We start from the raw sequence: 24719 nt of genomic DNA on the forward strand, positions 1-24719 counted from the left end.
TTTAGCACCCTCCTTTGGCGGCATTGGAAAGTTCGAAATGGCGTCTTCAAACGGAGGTAAATTTGGACTTCCCTTATTTGTTTCATATGGGGCGCACTGATGAATGAAAAAAGAGCTTTTTTTGCTGGATTTCCTAGTGGCGCGGTTCAGCAGAACATAACTGTACCTCAAGACGCGATCTCAACGCTGGCGAAGCAAACATACCCTTTAAGTTCAATTCGGTCTGAGAGCTGTCCGCGTTGGGCTGTCCTAATTTTCAGGGCAGTAAAAATCAACAGCGAAACAAGCTCAATCTCAAGAACGTGCACAATCAGTGTTTACCTTGGACAGTGGCCCTGCGAATATTAAGAGTGGAGCCTGTAACCGCACTGCGTGGCTGATTAACGAACGCATGACGCCCCCCAAGAAAAGGTCATACATTCTCATCCAGATTGGGCGTTTTCAAGCATTGTTACCAAAAAAGAAACCCGATTTGAGGCTTTCTTTTTGTTTTGTTTAAGCCTATATTCGCACGGTTTGTTTGAGGTTACGACAATGAAATCGTAACAGAGCAGGCCAACTATGTTGAGTGCACAAGAGCTACAGTAACCACGGCATACCTTGCACCATCAAATTAGTGACCCTCAACAGGAAATGCGCAGCTACTACAGGGAGCAGTCGAATGGTAGCGACAAATGATGTCCGTCCTTAGAGCCGAAAATTGCTGGGCTTGGGCCATTCGGCCATAGGTGCAGTAGAAACAAGAGAGCTCAGGGCTCCATATCCTATATGCTCCCATATGGGTAAGGTATCTGCAACTGTGAAGGTGTGGCATTCCCTTGGCACTCCCTTATTCCTCGCTGGTTCATACCTCTAAGGACTATACTCTGTCTCACTAAAACCGTGCAGTACAGCCAAAGCTACGGGGGGAGCATGTTTTGGCTGCGGGGGGAGGAGGGAAAGGAGGAACGGGAGAGAGGGGCTGGGATTCCCCCGTTCCCCCCTTTTGAACAGGTCGGGATACACTCTCTCCCCTGTAGCTTTGGCTGTACTGCACGGTTTTACTGAAACGGAGTATAGGTGCGACCCACAACCATAGACATTCTTGCATCCATAGGCGTAGACTACGGGGTTGCTCAGGAGCCCGAGCCCGCCCCCGAAGTTTCCCTGGGGTGGGGAAGACATGACCCCCCCCCCCCCCCCCCCCCTCGAAGCACAGGCGTCGACTGCGGGGGTGCTGGGGGCTCTCCGAAGTTTCCGGAAAGAGGTGGGGGATCAGGGTTCATATCTCCCGTCTCAATTCCGCCGACGTTCAAACATAGAGCAAGTCCTTCCACAGCGCCATTTTTGTTTTTCATTCCGGCAAGCGCCGCCCGACCAAGCGGTCTCTCTCTATCTCTCTTTCTTTCTCATGATGAGGAGTTGGTCAGTTGCCCATTGAGGTTGAGTGCGTCATGCCGTCCCACTGAACAAGAATCAACTTGCCGTCTGGCGTCTGGCTCCCGGCGGGGACTTTTGACACATAGTCGACGGCTGCGTGCACACTGTCCACACCGTGTCGTGACGGGTCTTTGTGGAGGGTGGAGGCCGCGTTCATTCCTCCGAGTGGCGGGTGTGCCTTACCATTGTTTTTCCCTGATTGATGCTGCCTGAATGGAGAACTCCTTGATCTTAACAACGGGAAGAACTTTTCTTTGCAAGTGTTGAGGACTGTGCCCATCGTCAATGGATTGTCCGGATCCCCGGTGAATATTTGACATTGTCTACCTGCTGTTGTAGCTAGAAGTTAGAACATTGTCTCTTTAAAAATAGGTATTTCGCTTTACTGTGACCCTCGATTTAGGATACAATGCACGGCGCCGTCACAGTGCACTGTATGACGCATGTCCATAATCTTGCGTTACAGGACTTGAGCCACAACGTGAACATGTGTCGTGACTTCTTGAGCATGATAACTATCTCATAAGCTTTGTAACGTCCTCCTCAAAGTGTGTCGGTTTGTCTCAAGCACTGCAGCGAGAAGACGAAAATATAAATTTGAGAAAATGTCCCACAAGGTGGACCCTCACGGCTGCTTCTCTCTGGTCAGTCCTTCTTCATTATAGAGAGCTGATGGTATTCTCGAACCACGTAGCATCTGACGAGCGGAATGATGCTGGGGCAACAGAAAGCAATTCTTGAAAGTGTTGTCGAAATTCAGCACATATTTCACGCTGAAACTGCTCTTCCTAATATTTTCGCGGTTGGAAACTATAAATACCGCATTGCAGAAGCCAACACTGAGATTTGCCCGAACGTAAAAAATGATTACAGCCGTTGGGGAGTGTATAAACGAACTAAGGAAAAGATTTTCTTCGTTTTGGAACGAGACATGTGCAGGGGCAGCTGAGCTTGACGCTGACGAACCATCTGCTCCATCGCAAAAAGAAAGAAAGACTCCGCGCCTATGTGATAATGGATCCGCTGGTCATGTACACACGTTCTTTGAGGATGTGTATCGACAGCGGTTCTATGAAGCGGTGACGTGGCAGCACAAGACGTGGCAGCACATGGCTCATATTGAACGCTTTGTAACAGGTGTAGAAGACATCAGATGCTTCTGTGAGTTTTACGCAACAGATCTTGGGCCTGGACGCCTTGAGCTGCCTCATGTTATGCTCATTGATATTGCAAAGCAACAGAATATACCAATGAGCCGATTTCAGGATGTTGTAGTGGTATTCTCGGGCGCTAACGGCGAAGAGTTAAGAGCCCTCTTTCTTGAAATGGCAAAGTTGGTTAAAATTGCATTGACCATTCCTGTCTTATCATGCACGTCAGAAAGATCATTTTCCAGTCTCCGTCGCATAAAAACGTACTTGAGGTCAACCATTGGACAGGCCCGCTTAAATCATGTTGCACTTCTGCATGGCCACAAAGATCTCACCTGCAGAATAAACCTTAATGGCATTGCAGATGGCTTTATTAAGCAATCAACGGTACAACAAAACACTTCTTTCATTGAGAGCCGAGCTTTCTTTTAGTTTCGTTTCGTAACTTTGTAAGTCGCTTGTTCATCTTTTAATGTTGCCTTTCATATAAGAGTTTCTGTGCATTTGTTTGTCTCTGTCTGAGTTGGTTTTTTGTCCTTGTATAACTAACTACTGAAAATGCGTTTTCTTTTTTTTTTTTTTGTTTAAATTGTATGTACTTGCACATTTTCCCTTGATTCTCTTGAGAAGTCAAATTGTGTTTAATTAATGGAGTCATGTTAATTCGTCAAGTGATAACCTGCACGAAGGAGGCTTGCAGTGACGTTTTGTTTGCTTTTGCATTTTCTGAATATGGCATTTGCAGCTACTTTGCTGCATTTAATAGAAAATAAATAGTTTCTGGACAAAAATGTCGGATGTAAATTGATAGCAATGATGACGTGTTTGCCTGTTTTCATGTGAAGAAAAAAAAAAGTAACTGATGATGCTTGCGCGTTTGTGAAACTGCCAGGAAGCAGCGTCTCCGCACGGGATGGGAGAGGGAGAAGGAGGACAAGGGAGGGGTGAGAGAGGGCAATTGGAGAAGGAGGGCAGTATGGAGACAGAAGGTGGCAGCAAATTCCTCGCTGCCCCCCCCCCCCCCCCTCGACTCCCGGAAAATTGAAAAGTCTCCGCCTATGCTTGCATCACTTCTTTCACCGCTGTTGATTCAAAAGCCCTTCTTCCCACCAGAAAAAGAGAAAAAAACAAAACAAAAAACTTTGAATTGTTGACTTAGATTGGCAGACATAAGTTTTGTTGTTCCTGTCTAACACACAATAAGTTCCGGATTTTTCCTGGAACAATATCATCCGACAACATAAGCAGGGTAGGATTGATATAGCTATCATAGTTCACAAAGGTGATTTCTCGCGTACGCTGGCTGGCCAGTGAATTTATGCTTGCTGGTCTAGTTGATTGCTGCGACTCTTTCTTGTAAATAACCTGCCACCTGTCACCAAGCAGTCGGCATCGTCCCCTTGTGACTCGTTACGGCTGCTCTAGTTGAGTGCGATATAATGTATGCAACTTGGGATAGTTTGCAAGTTGCAGATAGTTTGCGAGTTCGCAGATAGTTTTGCGAGTTGTAAATTGTGCCGAAACATGTTTTTGTATCTCCGGCATTCTTTCCATAGCTTGTTTGCACATGCTGACAACTCGTCAACCTTCCAAATTCGTTCACAACCAGCTTGAAGTTTCTGTACATCTTCCAAGCTTCCTGGGTCATGGTCCTCCCTCAAGCGACTACATAAGGCTATGCTTCGGAGCATCTGCACCCAATTCCTCGATTTTTTTGTGGGCAGTGCCATTGTAGCACTCCGTGCAGGGTGGTACAAGCGGCAATCGTTTTGACTCGAAAACGTGACTTACTGGGCTTAAATATGGCGTCGAGAAATTCGGACGATATAATTTTGCTTCGTCGCAAACTGTTTTAACGCTTCTGGGGCGCTAATCTACACTGTGGGACCAAGCAGGACCAATGAACTGGGACATCGCCACCTGCTGCAGCAGGCAGCGATGTCACAGTTGCCTGGTCCCACCGTGTAAATTAGGGCCCCTGAAGTCATAGCCTAATTAGTCGGTCTTATCCTCTGCACAGTTTTAATTTTTTTTTTGTTTTTATTGATGTTTTTTTTTTTTTTTTAGGAAGAACCTTAAGTTTTGTTCTAGTGCACTTTTAATGTGGCTAGACTCGTTATCAAGGTGCCTCATTTCCATTTCAGGAGAAGCCAACATAAATCTGCTGAGCGAGGAGCAGCTGGACGGACGACTGTCCCCGGAATTATGGCCCGAAACTAGTGAGTCTATCACATTGCTTCTTAGCTTGCTTTTGTGGTTCTGCTACAAACCCTCGGGACTATAGTGTCCCTGCCCTAAGCCCAAAATGTTGCGGACTGTCCTTGACTTTGGTCGTTTCTTTGTGCAGTACCCACCAGTGCCCGTTTCGACCCAAATGGGCAACGTACTGATGTGCAGTCAATGATCACTGCTGTGTGATGCACGTTACAGACCTCGGGTTAGCAGTCCTGCTGCGCCAGTTAAATTTCTCATCTACGGCGTGAACCAGTGTTGCCGTACCTCAAAGACGAACGTGATTTCCCAACGTCTGAGCAACGTCTAGTTTGCTTTCTTGCTTTGCTTTTCACAGTTTTCTCTAAACTCTTTTATATTTCTTGCCGCATCTTTTCCAATGAAGCGTAATTACGCACTGAATGTAGTATCTCTTCGACTTGAATTTTTGGGCACAGAAGTATCTCCTTATAATCCTTAGCTCCTGAATTATTTTGGAAAAGTTATCCTTCCTAAAGGCACCCAAAAGCCTGTCTGGTTTAGAAACGAGGAACACACATTTACAGTTTATCCATTTCTTGTTACATTCCAACAGTTCCAGGGGTCACAGCGTTTGCCTCGCTTGTGCCGGTAAGTCCATCCTTCTCATTTCGGAGGTGTGTGCTTTCTGGTTCCTCAGAGTCGTGGCCAACAATTAGCTTGCAGAGTTAACTTCTTGAGAGCCACCGAGAAACAAAGTTTGTTTGTAACTTGAAGGCCATTCAAAGCTTCCTCTCGACACCTGTTCGCACCTACGCAACGGAGCTAACCCAGCACTGTAGACAAAGCGCTGACCTTGCATTATTTCAGCGCTGAGAAGCATGTATAATCCGACCTTAATGGGCACTCAAATGTTTTTTTGTAAGAGCTTGTTTTTGATGGCATATTGTTTGTTGGGCTTTAGTCAATAAAAATGACCAGTTCTAGGTGGCAAAACTTCCTAGTAAACTCACGGCAAAAGAAATGCACGGGCACTGTTTTCTGTTGGGGGGGGGGGGGGGGGTTGCATCCTTGGGTGTTTACCATCGCCATAAAACTTGGCGAATGAAAACAGTTCAATGCATGGAGATTCCGAACGCTACTATTATCGCTCTTTTGAGGCACATTGCGCATTCTATTTTGACAAAAGTGTCAAATCTTTCGGTGTATGTAAAGGCACATCATTGGCCGAAATTGTTTCAATGACCTTGGGCGCGATGATTGACAGCTCTTGTGACCTGCCACTAGCCACAAATATTCCCCTAGCTGAGGCAATGAGCTTAACAAATACCGTCCAATCATAATTTCTAGATAAGGATGTATTCAAGTATTTCATTTTAGCACGCTAGAGACGAAATTTGCGACTCTTTGTAACTGAAAGGGCAACACACGTGACGTTGTCGTCACGGCAACATTCAAAATGCACTCAATCTTTCTTTTGATTGCACTTGGGGCCACGGTTGCCGCCACGGCCACGACAGAGTGGACGGTAAAAACTGTGGATTTGACCCAAACCCCTAACGTGCACCTCACGTTTACAGTTTTGCCTTATGTTTCAGAAAATTTTTCTCATCAATGTCACTTTTCCTGGCTCTGTAAATGCACTCAGCACCTTGAAACTATTCTTTTCCACCAGTCTCTTACAAAAATATGTTCATGTACTTTCAGCCTCATCCAGAAACAAAAAATACTTGCGTTGCGCTACGTGAATCCTTCAAGGTTGTCGAAGCTCATTCCTACTTCGGAAGCTCATCACGGGGTGAATATGCGGTGCTGGCGGCAGCGCCAGCCGGGTGCAGCTGTAGCTTCCACCGTGGTAGCGAAAAACTAGCGACACAAGTCGGTGTGGCAGAATCAGGAACTAGGTCTGGGTAGGAAGTAAAATTTGCACAAAGCATGCCTACAGATGGCACTAACGGCGCCAATCATGCTGCGCACAGGCTGGAGCTGCAGCAGCTTCCCACCCTTCCCCCCTCCAAAGCCTACCTTCTTTTTTTCCCCCACCATTCATTCCGCGTATTCTATGTTCTGACCATCCATAATCTGACTTTGCTGGTGTGATTGTGATTTTCAAAGATAGCTTGTTTGAGCCCGGAACATTTAAATATAGCTTTTGTGCCCAATAATTATCTTCGAAAAACGCATAACCCCACAGAGGGGTACACGGCATTATATTCAACAACAGAGAAATCTGCCAAATTTTTTATTTGTATTTTCCAAAGAGCAATACAGTTTCGCAAGCACTTGCGCATTTACGACTGGATTGCGGACTTTTTGAATTCCTTGGTCAAGTCTGCGCTAGGAGGGGTGAACTTCTTCCACTAAGTAGATAACAGTGTTATTCTGCAAATATTTAGTAGAAACAAAGCCTGTATTCACTCTATGTGCGGTTGCTTCGGCACGTTTGAAACTGTTCCACGTATGGCGAGACTAATTTGCAAGTTCCTCGGGGAGGTAAACACTTAAGTCAACAAACATACGTCTTTATAGAAAAAGAAGGGGAAAAAAGGGTTAGTCGTTTTACATTATTAACATCTGCGGACAACTTCATTGACCTTTCTTTTTGTCTTACGACTAAATATATTTACGTACAGGTAAGGTCACAGAATGCAGCTAGAACTCGCCTCCAGTAAACGAAAGTCCAGGCTGCCGGTCTTCCGCATATTTCCGGTCGCCGCATCCCAGATGAGTGTGCGTGCTTCGAGCGAAAACCAAAACGTTGCTCGGACCTCACATACTCCTAGTGATCGAACGGCCTCATGGGAAACACGGACGGAAAAAAGATCCTCCAGTTCCGACATGTCGATTTCGCCAACTTCACGTCGACGCATCTGAGCCATCCCTGCTTCTGCACAGCGCGTGACGAGAATAGAAAACAGAGAAAACTGTCGCAGCAGCCTTGGGTAGAAATTCAAACGCTGGCTTCGCAGATTACGCAACCCCGTCAAGAGAGGGGCTTTTCGATTGGCTCAGGCGGACGAAGAACGTTGACCTTATTGTGATTGAGGCCGTCTTCTACCGCAGCACGTTAAAATGTAGCGGTGAAATCCCGAACTGGGTACAGGTGGTAACGCATGGATGGATGTATAATTGGTATCATATTGCGCCTTACTTTGGTGAACCCACGAACTTCGGAGCTGCATCCGTCTGGCGGCGCTGCTTTCGTCGCTCCACCCCGGCTCCTCCCATTGACCAGACTCTGTACATACGGCTCTGAAAAAGGCTGTCCGATAGCGCTCCCCTGGTGTCTGCTCTAAGGTGCAGAAAGAGGGGCATGTCACAATCTTTGACCAGATTTTTAATAGAGAAATCGGCCGCATATTATTGTAGTTTCTTTTTTTTTAGTATGCTTAGGGCCCGAGTTGTCACCATAAATAGACAATCTCAGGTTCCACTTGAGTGCCTCTTTAAGGCAATGTAGCTGAACTGTTGAAGCCGGGAGGGAGGGAGGGAGGGGGGGGGGGAGAGGGGGGAGGGAGGGAGGGAGAGAGGGCAGACTGTCAGCTGCGTTTTTCAGTTGTGTCAGTTGTGTCAGCTCCTGTGCTTTTTGCTCAGCGTTTTTTTCGTCCCGGAAAATAAACCTCCAAAGCAATTACAAACAAAAAAATTGTCAAGGTGCAGGCGAGCTGGTGTATGTTGATCATGATACAAAATCCCGAGACTGGGAATGAAATTCGCAAGAAATAGTGTAAGAAGAAAGAAAAAAGGGGACAGGACAACGTCTCAAACTCAGCTGAGTTGAGTTTGAGACGTTGTCCTGAGCTGAGTTTTCAGCCGAGTTGAGTTTGAGACGTTGTCCTGAGCTGAGTTTTCAGCTGAGTTGAGTTTGAGACGTTGTCCTGAGCTGAGTTTTCAGCTGAGTTGTGTTTGAGATGTTGTCCTGAGCTGGAGTTAGAGACGTTGTCCTGTCCCCTTTTTTCTGTCTTCTTACACTTTTTCTTTCAAATTTCATTCCCAGTCTCAGGATTTTGCATCATGTACAGACTAAACTTACTATATGCCAGCGTCACTCGGGCGGCGTTTGGATTACTACCAGCGTGCAAGGGGTAGGGAGGCAGTTTGCCAGATTGCTTCAAGGTTTTTCTGAGCCTCAACCACCTGCCTGCCCCTGGCCGTTTCGAACTCGGTGCGTATCGTTAAACAGTGCGTTTGTGTGATCACTACTTTGTGATGCACGTTAATGACCCGCCCCTCCCCCCCCGGGCTGGCAGTCAAATTACTTATCTATGGTCACACGTCACTCTGCACTGGCAAATATTCCAGCACATCCGGGACACTCGTCGTCTCATTTGATTGCCTGGCCAACTTCGTGCAGTCTAAATATCACACCCAAACTTTTCTAAACCTGATTTCGTGAAAACCAGTGAGGCGTGAAAATTGTATTTGAAACTGAAACTGGTGGCGGAAGATGAAAACCGGATTTCGAACTTTGCGCACTTGGACTTGAAATAAATTCAAAAACTTCAAAGTTTTTATTTTTTTTTTTTATTTAGTTTTAAAGGAGAATTGAAACCTTAGAAATTTTCTTACTTTATCTAGAAAGAAATTCAAAATCTTCAAAATTATCGAACTTTATGTCTATAAGAGTTCAAAACGTTCGAATTTTTCGAATTTCAGATTCAAAGAAATTCAAAACATTCAAATCTCTCGAATTTCAAGTTAGGAAAGTTTGAAACCTTTGAATCTCTCGAACCTCAAGTAAAAAAATATTTGAAATAATCAAACCCAAACTTTAAGAAACCATGAAAGCTTCGAACCTTTCGAATCCGAAACTCCACAATTCTTTAAGGTTGTGAATTTTTTTAATTCAAACCTCCGTACGGTCGAAAATATCGAAACCTTTCGAATTCGAACCTTGGGTGGTTCGTGGCATCCCTAGTTCTAACTAGTGACACTGACGGAATGTAAATGGATATTAGAACAGCATTGGTTTATTGAAACTTCTGAACTTTGAAAGGTAGTGATTTTTTTATTGAGCTGTACCCGATGGTCGTCGTCACTGCATGCTTTGGGTCACACGAGGCTTGTGAGGCACCGAGCCATTCTACTATAATGGAATGGTGAACTACTCAGAAACTTTCTAATATAGTTTATTATATCCAAGTGTATGTTATAACAGAATGTGTATTGAGCGAAGTTGGCTCGATGGCATAGATGGGAAGACCAATCAAACTTTACAAATTGGTACGTTGTAACCGAATGTCTGCTGTAATGAGGTTATATTGTATTCTTAGGAAAAGGTAGGCGTTTCACTGCTTGTTTTTGGCACACAAGGCAGACCATCCCCTAGGCCCACACCAAACTTTGCTTCATCTTTCTTTAGCTTCCATTACAAAAAAACAGAAACGGTCCGCACCATTTGCCAAGACCCAGTGAACGAAGTGTATCCCAGCAACGGCAGGATGACAGGCAGGCACGGCAGCTACGCAACAAAGTAGCGTTGGGGGCACAAACAAATTCTGTGACCAATGCTTTTAGAATTAGATCTCCGGTGACACTAAGATGACAATTACGCCGTGTACTAAAGCTGCTTTCAACGTTGTGTTGCATGCCGTTGGCTTGCGGATTGAAACGTGACTGCTTTCGCGGTCATTTGCAGCCAATGCATTCTCGAAGCTTACAGCCAAAATGGGCTCTGGACGAGGAAGGCGTTGTCATGCTACAAGGTGAGCTCGTGCGGCGTGCCTTGGTTGGTTTGTGACGTGGTTGCTCTCTCTTCAGAGTTGGGAAGCCTAACGGCCTCTGCGCTCCTCGAGAAGGTTAAGGACCTGCAGAACTTGGCTTACAAGCTGGGCATTGAGGAATGTGAGTCGCTCATTCTTTACGCTGCATTACCCGATCGTCGCTGCTAGTGTGTCCGTGTGGCTTTTGGCCTAGATTATGTCGAGGGAGAAAGACAATAACAATAATGGTAATGTTCATAATAATAATAGCGCCCAAAAACGATCGCAGAGGTCTTTAGATTGGTGCACTTCTACAAAAGCACTATAAGAAAGAAACGAAAATATACATGGTCACACTCAAGACACGCTAATACAAAAGTAGCACAAAACATGCAAATGAAAGTTAGTTTGTAAAGTGCGAATTACTCAACAGGCCGCAGAACCCTGAGGCTGACGCACAGATGTCGAGATCCGGAGTTGCAACACCGTTGTAAAGCGACTGCATCCGAGAAGGGGGTGAAATGTTGCAAGTTAAACAAATATATATTAAAAAAATATAGTTGTCTGGTAGAGCAAAATTTTACATGAAAATGAACTTTATTGAGACTTTGTTATTACGATTTCAGTTATTATTTCAATCATACAACAGTTGTTGTATTTAGAGAGCTTGAGATTGCAACGAGTTCTGCGCCAGGTTACCCTTCTAACCTTTCTTTAGTGCAGAATACATTGTAATGAAAGCAAAGTTGGGATTCGTGGCACATTGCTGTAGCTGTACCGCACTGTCCAGCTAAGCTTGGCGAGCTACCATTTCAGTGGCGTTTGTCACCGCACGACACCATAACTCGACCTCGTGAAGTTACTTAACAGTGCCACATCCTACTGCCCAGATTTGCATATATATATATATATGTATATATATATATATATATATATATATATATATATATAATGGGATTGAATGAAGATTGACAAGTGCAGCCGTAGTAATATTGAGAACGAAGAGGGGAGAAGGTGATTATTGAATTTATTGCATTAAAGTTAGGGAAAGGGAAAGGGAAAGAGAGCTGGCGAAAAATTGGGCCAGGAGCGGGGATTGAACCCGCAACCTTCGCCTGACCGGGGCGACGCCTTAACCGATTGGACCATCCTGGCCACTGGTTTCGGCGGACTCAATTTCTGACCAGCTCTCTGTGTACTGTTAAGTTTCGAATTCGCTTAACTGGGTAGACGACAACCGTTGCTGATTTAAGGCCCGCGCTATTTCCGACATGCGGCAGTGACGTGGCACGTCATCTCAGCTTGCAAATGTCGGAAAGGGCCCGTCTTCCAGGATATCTAGGGAACCACTCCTCCCCATAGGGACAGGCTGCACCGTATATATAATGGGATTGAATGAAGATTGACAAGTGCAGCCGTAGTAATATTGAGAACGAAGAGGGGAGAAGGTGATTATTGAATTTATTGCATTAAAGTTAGGGAAAGGGAAAGAGAGCTGGCGAAAAATATATATATATATATATATATATATATATCGCTAACACACCCTGCTTGTGGGAAGTTTGGGCAGTAAATAAAGAAAGCTACCTTTTTTTTTTCACGCATTTATAGTCTGTTTTATTCACTAAGCAGCTAGTTGTTTGTATAAGATTTTGTCGGAATGGAACTAGAGACTAGGAACATCTTCTGCGTTCAAATAAGGGAAGTGAAAAAAAGAGCAACAGCTAGCAGCCATTTGTCAGTTCAATCTGCATGCACCTGCCTAATATCCCGGTTGCACGGGCGCTCTTGAGTGTCGTCGACCCAACGACGGTCGACTCAAGAACCGCCGGCCGGAGATACACGGGGGCACTGATGACAGTCAGGCCCAATCGAGCTCGCCAACCTCAGTCGGCTCAAACGACCTACGCCAACCGAGGCCAAGATGGTGGCAACTGCTGCACCGCCGTCGGCCAGCGTTACCTACGCTCGTACTGATCCGAGACGCAGCAGGAGAAATATCCATGCACTGAATATCATGGGAGGGGGCATGTTTAGGCATTGGAGCTGCCTTTAAGGTGACCCTAGCACGTCGCAGAAGCTGGTGCTAGTGCGACCATCGGCGATGCGACGGTCGTGCGGCTTCCGCTACGTTTCTCCCGTTTGCGGAGACTACAGATCGTAGCTTGAGCCACCTTAGCTTTAAGTCGTGCAGCGGCAGCATTCTGTTTCCTGCAATTTACTTGCATTCTCCTTGCGATTGCGTGCCATCGACTTTGGGTATTACAACAGTGGCCCCACTGTACAAGCAGACCAGTAACCTCTAAAATATATTTACTAAAAAAAAAATTCAAGTAAGTTAAGGCAAAAACTTGGACGTGGTCATTGCACAAGGTGTTCATTGGGAGCCAGGTTTTAGGAATTTTTGTCTATAGTGACATGTGTGGGGATGATTATCATAGCACAAGTAAAATGTCATACATTTAGTATTCATGAGCATGATGGGTGTATGACTAATATGGTGATGGACACCAGTTATGTGAATTTGCCCGTTTCACCCAGATAGCTATTCGCTGTATTTATTATATCCATTTTAAAATCTGCAAATTCATCCTGACCTTGTAAACTGCCTTGATGATATTAGTATGAACCAGTCTCTAGAAAGTAATGACCAGTTTCGATGCATATGGGCAACATTTTTAATTATATTCATATTATATAAGGATTTAATAATTTCCAGGGCAATATGCTTTGGGCTAAACTATTGTAGGTTGTGTTGTTGCAGGACATTTAGATCACCATCCTGCTTACTTGCTTTGCAGCACGCGAGATGACAAGAGGTCGCTTCCTCGATGTTCTTCGCAAGGACGAAGGTCAACAGCGAAGGTAAACTTCTCTGATCCTTCTTTGTCCGAGTAAATCTTCAACCGTCCTCCTTCGTGTCCTTTGGAAAAAAAAGCCCAGCTTCCTTCAACTTGCAGGGGAAGAGTGGGCAAGCCAAGCCAGTCTTGAGTCACTTGTGCCTCGATTACGCCTGAACAGCATCATCCCTCATCTAGACACACAAGCTGCAGTGCATCCTCATAATAAATCTGAGCATCTTGTGGCAAAACATAGCTAATAAACATATCTTCACTGAAAAAACTACACTCTTTTGCTACGTTCCTTAAATAATGTTATTGAACATGTATGCCCAACTCAAGGCAGGGTTCCAACATGGCTCTGGGCTACCGGAATCCGTCTTCTGAACACCTTGGGCGGCCGGCGTCGAAACTGGGGTGCCAGGTAGACCTGAGCAGTGGCATCGACCAGCAGTTGGAGCGCAGCTATAAGGAGAACCGCAGCGCGAAGGATCACGGTGTCTCTATCTGTTTTCCAGCGAGGCAGTCCAAGCAAGAGCGACACTTTTCCTGCCCACGGCAACAGGAGGAGAGTCAGCGTGGCCACCGTCGGCAGTAGAATGGCGGCGAAAAGAACTCTAGGTCTGGATCCACCTCTGAGCGTGACCAGGAGTAGGGCCAGAAGGGGAAGCTGGAAGGCCGCGAGGAGGAACACGACCGTGGCATCTACGCGGCGCTGAATCTGTCGTGTCAGGTGGTTGTACCAGGATTGGCAGTGGAGTTGTCCCAAGAGGCAGACTTGCGCAGATAACCAGCTGAGGATGTGGATTACTAGGGACGGAGCATCAAGTTGGGGCGGAATGTCTGCAAGTCCCGTTTGACCAGGGATAGCCAAACCAATTGTAGGGGCACCGCATGAAATGACTTCGAGGTACAGATGCATGCCGTCGGTGATAGTGGCACGCTCGGCATAAAGAATGAGGAGTGCACAGGCTTGTAGACAGACACTGAGCAGGAGGAAGTCTTGTGCCAACCCACGTCCTACGAGACAGGCACGGCTTTTTTGGGCCAGCACAGCTGCGCAGGATATGGACGGGCAGAGGAGTGGGGCTGCTAAGGATTCCCCGTGGAGCCCTAGGGCTAGCCCACCGGGACTTCCCGCAGCCAGCGCAAGCGCAGCCCCTCCGCAGCAGACGACATCTAGATTGAGGTCACTTGCGGTGGATCGGACGTCTTTAGGCGAAATGCCTCCCAGCACTGACACCGACTCTCGAAGAGACTCCAGGAGGTCTGGAAAGTGCTCGCGGAGGACAATTAGCGTGTCTGCACTCAGAGCATAGTGCACGCGGGATGGTTCAGAATTGATGTCCTGCAGAGTAACGGCAAGGCCAGACGGTGTCTCCAGGCGTCGGACATCAACACGAGGACCTCCAACAGGACACTGTCGGGCTGCTACAAGGAGCACAGGCTCTCCTGGTTGTACGACCCCCGTGGCACGTGCCACCGCGATGCAGCGATAAACGCTGTCTTCGTCCACGATGACGGGGCGCAGGTCAGCCTGTCGAATGTTCTCGACGGCGGAAACGGCTTCTGGTCGCGGCACCGGTTCGAACAGCAGGAAGCCCTCGAAGTTGAGATCGCTCTCCAAGGTCCGGGCAAGCAGGACCTCGTAGTCAGGATCGTCGGGGTGTAGGTCGACTTGTTTCCAGGCGACGGCCGAGAGCCCCAGACCGCGTTCGTGGAGAGACGCCGCGACTGGGTCCGTGTCTTGAGGAGGAGGATGGGTGTCGTGGTGACCTTGGCACAAGGAGAGCACGGCCGCTGGCCATCCCTTGACAAGGACCTCCAGATACCTGTCTGCGCGGAGGAGGACCGCGCTGACGACGCCATGTTGCGAATGTCGCTGAAGTACGTGAAGGTGCCGGCAGGCTTGCCGGTTTTGAAAGGCTTCCAGCCGCTGCCAAGCTGCCACGACTTGCTCTTGTTCCGTTCCGGGTCTCCTCTCTGAAAAGAGAAGGTTCTCTTCTAACCAGAATCGGCTCGTCACGTGCGCATTTGTCATAGGGCAACCGGTAAATGCTGGTTCACTGACTAACGTATTATCTCAAGAGATAGCCCACCTAAAAGCGAGAGCGAATTGGGTGAAAGTGAGGAGTGGGTTAGCTTTTGGAGTGCGATCAAGAAATCTTTTAAAAATGCTAATTTTGTATTCTGTGACTTGCCGAACCTGTTTTTACACTGAGGGGCAATGGAGCATAAACAACTGTTCTTCCCAGTCAGCCATATTCACTTGTCTCCCGTCGTAGCTTTCTAACCCCATTGGCCGACGTCATCATTGGCCAGGGCACTGAAATTACTAAAAGGAAACTATCGGTGTTTTTGAAAAATAAATAGCAAATCATGCGAAAAATAGGGGTGGGTTATCTTTTGGGGGCGGGTCAACTTTTGGGATATGGTAAGCGAAAGCTTGGTCGGTTGTTCCAAGATAGTGTTCGAAGCTAAAGGCCCGAGTTTGACAGCCTGCGGATGTTATGGGTAGAAGGGTACCCAAAGCTGCAATCATAGCCATAGTTTCTGCATTGCCTATCATGCAGCTAGGGTACTTTGTACGTGGATATTCCTGAAGTAGAGCGGGCAGTACGAAATGGTGAATGCTGTGTTCGCCACTTAGGTCCTTACTTAAGCCTTATTTAGGTTGAGACGGGTCTCTGAGCCAGACTAGTGATTCCTGTGTGACGGGTTGTCCGTTTGAAATTTCCCCTGTGAGAAACAGGCGCCTGTTGCCAACTGCCCCGAGACGAACTGACTCTATCCTCTTTTCTCCCGCAGTAGTACGTAGTTGAAAGGATCCCACTTTTCAAGGGTAGAAATCAGGTTTGCGTGCCTCAACACTGATATGCCTTGAACGTGCAGCTAGCTGGTCCATTTATATATGAAAACCACTGAAGGAAAAAACTTGCGTTAATCAAGAATGCAGGCTAAAAAACATTTATACGAATCCATTAGCAGCCAAGCCTTTTTTTTTCAAATCGAAGTCACTTATATGATGACTGCGCCAGTCTACAGCCTGCTACAATTTACATTTCACTAAAACGTTTCGCGACTCTGCTGCCGAGTCGTGACGGTACGCTTGTGCAACACTTTCGATTACTGATTCGAATATTATGTAATATTCGATCCGACCTCTTCGTGTCGAACTCTGGCACCACATGAGCTTTGCAATATTTCCCATTGGTCGAGATCCGGTAGTTGTGATTCACTGCAGAGAAGCGACATCCGCGGTGTGGGCACCCTAATCCTGCGTACGTCGCTTAGCCGCAGCGCAGCCATGCATTTGGGGGAAGCGCTTCTTCAGAGACCGGTAGTGCATGCGTAAACAACAAACATTTAAAAACAATATTTTAAAAAGTGAATGTCGAAAATGTAGCGGTTACAAATCAACTTTGCAGTGAAATCTTACATTCAATGTTTTAGTATATCAAAAATTAAAAAAAAAAAAAAAAGTTCAGTTTTTTCACTCTCGTGAAGAAGGAAGACCAGCGGAGCTGTACTCGATACACTGCGTGCTTCTTCGTCGTCGTCGTCTGTTTTTCGCGCTGTTTTTGACGATGAATTCCCACCAACGCGCCCAACTATCCATTCTTCTATTACAGCTGAAAAGGTTGCCGCCATCTACGAGCGACGGCGGAAACCATACTGGTTGTGTGCTTGCCGCTGTCGCTTATAGATGGCGGTAGCTGTCCAGGTACGTTTGTGTCGACATGCACGGACACGATCCTGGGGAACCTAGCCCTTAACAGCTCCGCTGTAAAAAAAGAAAAAAAAATTAATTACTTGCGTTAATTTTTTTTTCCCGGGGCGTAAGAGGGGGTCACCTGAAAAGAGCTTAATTACGAACTGTGCTAATTAGTAGGCCAATTACCTAAAAGTTCATAAACTTTATGAGTGTTCATCTTGTGGGGCATAATATGGTTGGAGAATTGACGCAAGACCTATAATCGTCTAGCTATGTAACGTGAAACTTTTATTACAAAAAAAAAAAAAAAATAGTAGCGGCCGCTGCAGGACAAGAAATGTCATCCTTGCACACGGTTTCAAACCGAAACCAACCGGCGAAGCGCGCCTGTGATGTCGATCTGTCCGCTCTTGCGCCCCGCGAACATTTTTGCTGCTATGCTGAGCACATATAATAATCTAGAGGGAGAGGTCTCATGCATTCGGGCCGCTTCGGAACGGTGGGGCATAGACGCGGACGTCGGAGGTCCCTGTTGGTCTCCTGTAGGTCTCAAGTTTCGAACAGCGCCCTTGAGGGATGGTGAACCGAAATTTGGATTTTAAAAAAACAATGCTGGAGGTGTAGGCGGGACGCTACAATCCCTACAACACTACTAGTAAGGCGATATCTCAAATGGACAGCCGTATTTTTGGAAAACGAAGTCGAGATTGAACCAGGCCGACGAGGCGCGAGACGTCAGGATACCTTGTTTCCTCATCTCTTCGCTTCGCTCCCTCAAGGCCGCGAAGCGGAGAAGACACGAGGCCGTTCCCTCTCCTTCTCGGAGAAACGTGACGTCAACATTCCTGCCAAATGCGCCTCTTTTTTGAAAAATACGGTCATCCGTTCGAGATATCGCTGTATGAGTGATGTTTTGGTGTTTGTAGCATCCCGTTGCACGCTTTTGCCGCGTGTTTTGGGGAATCCAGATTTTGGTTCAGCATCCCTTTGGCGAGCAACATCGGACATTTTCAGGCCGCGTTTCCGCTCTGAGCGCAGCGAACGTGGCGTAGCGCAGAACGGGGGCCTTTCATTGGCCGGCAAGCAGAAACTCGATATCTGCGACCAATCAGTATCTATGTGCGCTACCATACGCCGCGTTTGCTATGCTTGACGTCAGAGCCAATGACAAAAGCGCCCAGTGCGCATACACTATTGGCCCTCCCTTTCCCCCCCAACCTCTCTCGCAACGCTTCTCTCTCTCTGCTTTTAGTGCGCGCGAATCATGGACATGCTGAGGGACGCTGACAGGTGGCTAGGACGCCGCTTCGCATCAGCATTAAATGGTCGCGTACCGCGGACGCTAGCGGAGGTGCCTTTTTTGTGGTCGCGTCTAGTGGACGCTACAACGCCCTCTGGCCGAGAGGGAGAGCACGAGACGCGGGCGCGCGTGGACGTCGGAACGCCAAGCCCTGGTTGGATTGATTAGTGGGTTTGAGCTAGCAGCATCTCCATTGCACTCGTCGAACGCGTCGGACACGGAGCGTCAATGGCCGGCGTTTGGCTTTCGCATTCGAACGCGTTCGACGAGCGCAGTGGAGAGTGGAGACAAAGGCAGATATAGCTTTAGGTCTACCCACTAATTATTGGAATCAGAGCTCGGCGTTCTGACGTCCTCTTGTTCTCTCGTCTCCTCCTCTCTGTCAGTTTCTCGCCGTATACCTTGTTCTTTTCTAGCTTACTTTGCAGGAAAACACCGGAAATAAAGTTGACAAGCGCTCGAGCAACTTCAACTCTTCGCAACAAAACGAACACGCCTTTGGCCTTTCGTCTGCTTTCTTTCTCCGCTCTTCTGTCGCTCTTTCTCATTCCTTCTCTCGGGACCGCCGATGTCAGCTCCCGTCTTTACCCGTCTGACTGCGCATGCGCAAGACGGAGGCACAGCAGTGCGGTACAGTGCCTACCCACACTGTACCGCAGCACCCTTTTCTACACCCTTTTTGCACGTTCCAGAAAGCAGCACCTTACCTCGTATTTATAAAGGGTGTAATAGGGGAACTGAAAGGGTGTGCCATGGGTGTTACTTGTCATCTCCGAAGCACCCTTTGTACACTAGGAAAGGGTGTTTAGCGCGAATGCGTTTTCCCACAAATCATGGCAACCATTCATATTACGTAAAACGATAAAGTCAAGCTCTCATCCGATGGAGAACTTTGCGATCGCATACCTATACCAGTCGGAGCGCCTGGCGACTCTCCCGGTAAAGAGTGAAGTTCGGATGGTGGAGGCGGGCATATGGCCAGAGTCTCGTTCAGTGTACCATGAGGTGTTCGTCGCCGCCGACGCCTCGGACAGGAGAGACAACCCAGGCGCTCCGCCAGCTCGTTCAGCAACCGAATCAGGGACCTGAGCAGAGCAGCCAGGGCCAAACTCACTGCCGTTCGGTTGATTCTCGAAGCTGACGACACTCGAACCTCCGGCAAGGGCGACAAGTAGCGGGGGTTATTCTGTGCACCTGGCCTGTGCGTGATGTTTTGCGGAGCAAGGACTGTGGTCTCCTCAGAGTGTTTTCTCTCGTTGAAGGAGTCAACCATTGAGGCAGCTCTGGCGTTGATGATTCGCAAAGGTTCCGCGATCGTCGTCCCGTCTCCGCCAGCATCGAGGCTCTTGGCATCGATGTTCCCGTCGTCTCGGTCGTGGACATGTGCACAATCCTCATGGATGTCTCGGCGGTCCATAGACTCGCGGTCGACATCGGCATCATCCCTATTCGTGGCGGCGGTTGTCCTCGGTAGTACGCAAGTCGCGACCACATCCTGCGGTGGACGTGCTCGTCTGAGGTCTTCGTCGAGCCTCCTGGTGCTCCAGAAGGGATTGACCAGCGGGCGCAGTCTCACCGGAGGTACGCGTTCTCCAGAAGAGTCTCCCAGTGCATACACCTCCTGATTTCCAACCAGCAACGCAGCTCCAGATTCCTCGAAGGCGGCCACCTCATGCGGATGACCCATCGCCTGCCCTCGTTCCTCTTCCACCCACAAGGACTGGCCCGCTACAGCCGCCCAGCGCAGCGGGTGACCGCGGGACAACCCCAGTGAATCTCGGAGGATTTCAGCTCCGAAGCCTCGACATCCGGCTGGTAGTAGTCCCGCCAGCTTCTCGGCCGGGCCGCAGAGGGCTCCTGTGGCATCGACGGCAACGGCCCTGGTGGAACCCCAACGCTGGGTGGATGCGACGACGTCGTAGCGACATGTGACGCCCGCGGAAGTCAGGGCAGATTTAAAGCAAGACTCGAGTAAGAAGGTCAGGAGTAGGCCTCTGGGTGGAAAGAGAAGAGCGTGGACGCTGAAGGCTCGAAGAAGGACTTCGTCCCAGGTAAAACGGTCCCTTCCGAGCCAGAAAAAGACGGACAGGAGGAAGGCCGCCCACGCGGCCGTCCATTGTGCAAGGACTCCTGTGCTATCCTGCTCGGGCTCCTGGGGAAAACAGATGAATCAATTGATGCTTAATTATTAATTGTTTCTCTCTAAACCCATAATTTACGTTTGATTGCGAAATCAGCTCGAAAAAACTATTTCAATTATATCGCTGACCGTAAGATGTGGCCATACGAATTAACATGACAGTTCTGACGTCACACTGTTTTGCTCTCCCACTCCTGCACTGCTACGAAGAAAAGAAAACATTTTGTTGCGAGAAAAATGGGATACAATATTGAGCACTTATGTCTGTTTTTGTGAACTTGTGAGAATCTCTTCTCTGTGCAAAGAAAATACTCAAATAACAGCAGGTTACAACAAACAAAAAATATGTTGCGGACGCTTTTAAAACGTCATAGAACCCTTCTGGATGGTGAAATGAACGACCCGCATGATGGCATAGTTTAATTTATCTTCAAACAATTTTATTTGACTGTCTTTACCTGAAGAGAGTTCTCACGCCTCATTCTCCGGCGTAGCAGCGAAGCCTGCAAGGTAGCCGCTCCCGTTCTCAGCGCCACGACCCTGATGACGTCCCCGCCACGCACCTTCAGCACAGTGGATCCGCAGAGCACCGTACTGGCCCGGTGCTTCGCTGCGCAAAACAGCTCTTGGCGCACGTCTTCGCCGTCACCGAGCTCCCACTTTGCGACCAGCGGGGGCAGGCTGATGTCTCCTTGTTCCACCAGACACGACCCAAAGACGATCACCGCATCGCAGGGTACCCTGTCTCCTAGACCTAGCAGGAACAAGTCTCCCGGAACCAAGGACTTTGGATCGAGTTCCTGAACGACTCCGTCGGAGGTGACCACGGTCACAACGGGAACGGCGTTGCGACTCTTGAAGGCCCTCAGCCACCGGCGGTCCAGTACTTTGTGGAGAAAGCGTCTCAGCCAGGAGACCAGAAGTACGAGGGCAGCGGCAGTCGCGCACATCCAGTAGCTTCGCAGGAACCACAGGGCGGCGCCTAAGAAGAGCCAGGTGGTCGTGGAGGTCGTCTGTTCGCTGTCCAAGGCGGCAGTGACGTCCAAGTTGCATGGTTCGTTGGAGCCGTGGATGTCCAGGAGTCGACGTCGAGACGAAGCGTCGAAACCCTGACTTTGGAGGAGCTGGTCGCAGCATAACAGGCCGTCGTCCAGACCACGGAGCGCCTGAACGAGGGGTCGTTTGAGAAAGGAATGAAAAAATTACACAAGCTTGGTCATGCTCACAGAGACAGGGGAGGAAAGAATCTGTTGAGCGCAAATTACCACCTCACAGAAATTGACGCCACGTGACTGGTAACGACATGGCCGCGTGACGTCAAATTCCCCGCTAAATTTAGCGGGGACATTAACGTCACGAGTCTTGAGGTCACATAACGTCACGTACCTTGGTTACGTGACGTCAATTTCTCCAATAAATTTAGCGGGAAAATTGACGGCTCTTCAAAAAATACTCTTCTTTGCTCCCAAAGGGCGTTTATGCGCACCTTTAAACGCAACCCTCCCCCCCCCCTTTCCACACAAACACACTCACACACACACACACACACGCACACGCACGCACGCACGCACGCACGCGCACACACACACACACACACACACACACACACACACACACACACACACACACACACACACACACACACACACACTTTAGTTGACAGTGCGGTGGAAGCTATGTGATCGTTGGAGCAATCAGACGCTGGACCATCGCGTTTTACACATTCGTTTCAATGTTGGCCTGACATTTAACGCATGCACTCCAACGGTATCTCCTAACCGCCCGAGTTGGAGTCCCAGATGACCAAGTGGGTCTTTTTACGGTAACGAGAGTCGTTTAGTTTTACAGAAAATTTGACTTTTTTTCTAAAGCTCTATTTTTTTTTTTATAGAATAAAAAAGTTCTTTCGCCTTTTTTTTTTAACGATAAGTGTGTTTGTATCTTAGATTAACTAGTCCGTTTCTTCATTTTTGTAGACTGCATCTATATCCTGTTATATCACATATTTTTACATTGCACGTGCACTCATTTTGCCGTTGCAGTTGTAAGGCTGATTTACGCGGCTTGTCATTGGGGACCTTTGGGTTAGTTGTCGTACAGTATAAATGTGACTCAGACGTCAATTAATTGAGCACATTGACGAGCGGCACAAGGAGGTAATTTTTCTTCTTTATTTACTTCACTTCCTTTCCGCTGATTTGTTCTGCGTGGGGGCAGAGATGCATGCGTGGTGCCTCACAGAGTTTCTGGGACTCTACATTCAACTTGACAGTTTAACCATTCAACGCAACACGAAGCAAGAAAAAAGGGCAGCGCCAGGAAATATCAGTCACGGTATCAACACTGTGATACCGCAACGAGTGTCAACAACGAAAATATATTCGATCGAAGAAGAGTCTGCCAGCACAGGAACGTTTCCACTCTTTAGAAGAAACGTCGACGAAAGTAAAAGCTTTCTCTTTGCGACGCAGACACTATCAAAACAAAATATCTCGCGGTATAAAAAAGAATGAGGTGATTAATATTAATAAATTGTAGTCGCACCCTGTGTGCCAACGTAACAAAGGAGACGACAGTATGAAATGCAATATCCGGTACCACATTGATCGAAAGTTCTGAACAAAATTGTTAGGTATTTCTAACAAATATGGCACATGCTTCCCAGTTAACTTTTTTATTCCTTTAGAAACAACGACGAATCATTCTAGCTTTAAAACAAAATTATTTTTTTTTATTTTTTTGAGGGGTGGGGGGGGGGGGGGGGGGGGGTGATATATGCTAGAAAATAATTAACCATGGGAACGAAGAACGCGAGCCGGGGAAAACGCAAAGCCGTAAAAAGCAAGAATGCACCAAAATGTCGGGAATAGTCCGAACCCATACTTTGTTTCGCCTTAGGTCCGAGCGCGGCCGATGTTATGAGCCGAAGGGTCAATCAAACAGCGTAAAAAGCGCAACGTCATGGCGTGCTCTCTGCGCTTGACTAGCCGGCGGAGGAGCAGTGCACAGAGAGACGGCGAATACCGGCTGGTCCTATCAACTGCAGAAAGCACGCCATGACGTTGTGCCTCTTTCGCTGTTTGATTGGCCCTTCGGCTCATAACATCGGCCGCGCTCGGACCTAAGCTGAAACAAAAAAGAACGATCCCGCATGTTCAGAAGCGCGCGCGGAAGATGCCTATCGGAGCTCTCCACTTGGCGATGAAACCCGCAGACGATGCACGTGACTCTGCCGAAACATATGTTTCGGCAGAGTCATTCGCTGAGCTGCCTCCGTAAGTTCCGGTGATTGGCTCTCCGAGGGTTGTGCGTGAAAGTAGACGCACAAACTTCTTTAGAGTGCTGCTGCACTGAGCCTTTACCCACGCCAACGCACACACACACTCGTCGTGCGTTTGCTATCAGCGGTTGAACCAATCGCGCACAGAGCAAACGGCCCCATTCGCCGTGCGGCTTGCTCTCGTCTACTGCGAGACACGCCCATTGAGACCATGGTTTACTTCCCCCTGTCTAAACCAACGCGCAATTAATTAAAAAAAGGATTAATTAAAGATTCGGTTCTCCTTTCCACCCGTCTGTTGCGCGCCTTTTCCTGGTGCACGCGCGGAAGTTTCCTTCATGGCTGTGCCAAGTTCCAACGCGGTACGCGAGAACAGCGCGCAAACCTCTCCTCTGTTCTTCACGTCAGTGGGAGGTGGAGCCAAGGAGGAAGCAGGCAGAGGAGAGGCGACGAAAACGGCTCGTGCCGTGATTTCACTCTGACGCTAACTCCATAGGAAAGTAAAAACATTACTGTTCGGAGGAAAAAAAAACTATTCCTGTTACAGGTAGACTGATTGAAAGGGTAACGTGTCACTGTTACCAGGGGCTCCGGAACCGGGGAGAGGGGGGGGGGGGGGGGGGGGGGGGGGGGGGGGGGCTCAGCAGCAGGAGCAGGAGGAAGCCAGTAGGTCACGTGTCATTGTAAGCTACGTGTGTCGCACGGACCAAGCTCTGATTAGACGCACTAAATACGATGGAAAACTACTCGATTTGATGAAAGGTCAGGGGATGTTCCAGCATTGAGGAAATGGATGGCAAAGGGGGACAAATGAATAAGCAGTAACGTGCAGGACGACTTAATTGAGATTATGGCCCACACGGTACGGCGGGAAATCGTTTGAGACGCGGTTTGTAGCCCGTTCTACGGCATAATAGCTGACGGAACAACTGATGTGACAGGTGAAGAGAAGTTTGCCATCTGCGTGCGTTGGGCTGACAGG

At 48.0% G+C, this 24719-nt stretch overlaps 2 protein-coding genes across 2 annotated transcripts in view; one reads left to right on the plus strand and one right to left on the minus strand.

The window, feature by feature from the left end:
• Positions 1-13590, plus strand: LOC115314988 (protein lin-52 homolog). The gene is made up of 7 exons (XM_029974157.3): positions 1-56; positions 4715-4789; positions 5377-5411; positions 10399-10465; positions 10521-10604; positions 13264-13327; positions 13423-13590. Exons 1-7 carry the CDS (start codon positions 38-40, stop codon positions 13451-13453), a joined length of 375 nt encoding a protein of 124 aa, XP_029830017.3. The 5' UTR covers positions 1-37; the 3' UTR covers positions 13454-13590.
• LOC8027428 (probable cation-transporting ATPase 13A4) overlaps positions 13127-24719 on the minus strand; it is a 25273-nt gene continuing 13680 nt past the window's right edge. Inside the window, exons 2-4 of the mRNA XM_029974267.3 lie at positions 20916-21623; positions 19224-20469; positions 13127-15285 (exon numbers count right to left, since the gene is read on the minus strand). Coding sequence (XP_029830127.2) covers positions 13640-15285; positions 19224-20469; positions 20916-21623 — 3600 coding nt within the window. The 3' untranslated portion in view covers positions 13127-13639. The remainder of the gene's footprint in view (positions 15286-19223; positions 20470-20915; positions 21624-24719) is intronic.

The sequence above is a fragment of the Ixodes scapularis genome, unplaced genomic scaffold, assembly GCF_016920785.2.
Source record: "Ixodes scapularis isolate PalLabHiFi unplaced genomic scaffold, ASM1692078v2 PGA_scaffold10__122_contigs__length_95168666, whole genome shotgun sequence".
Classification (NCBI taxonomy): domain Eukaryota; kingdom Metazoa; phylum Arthropoda; class Arachnida; order Ixodida; family Ixodidae; genus Ixodes; species Ixodes scapularis.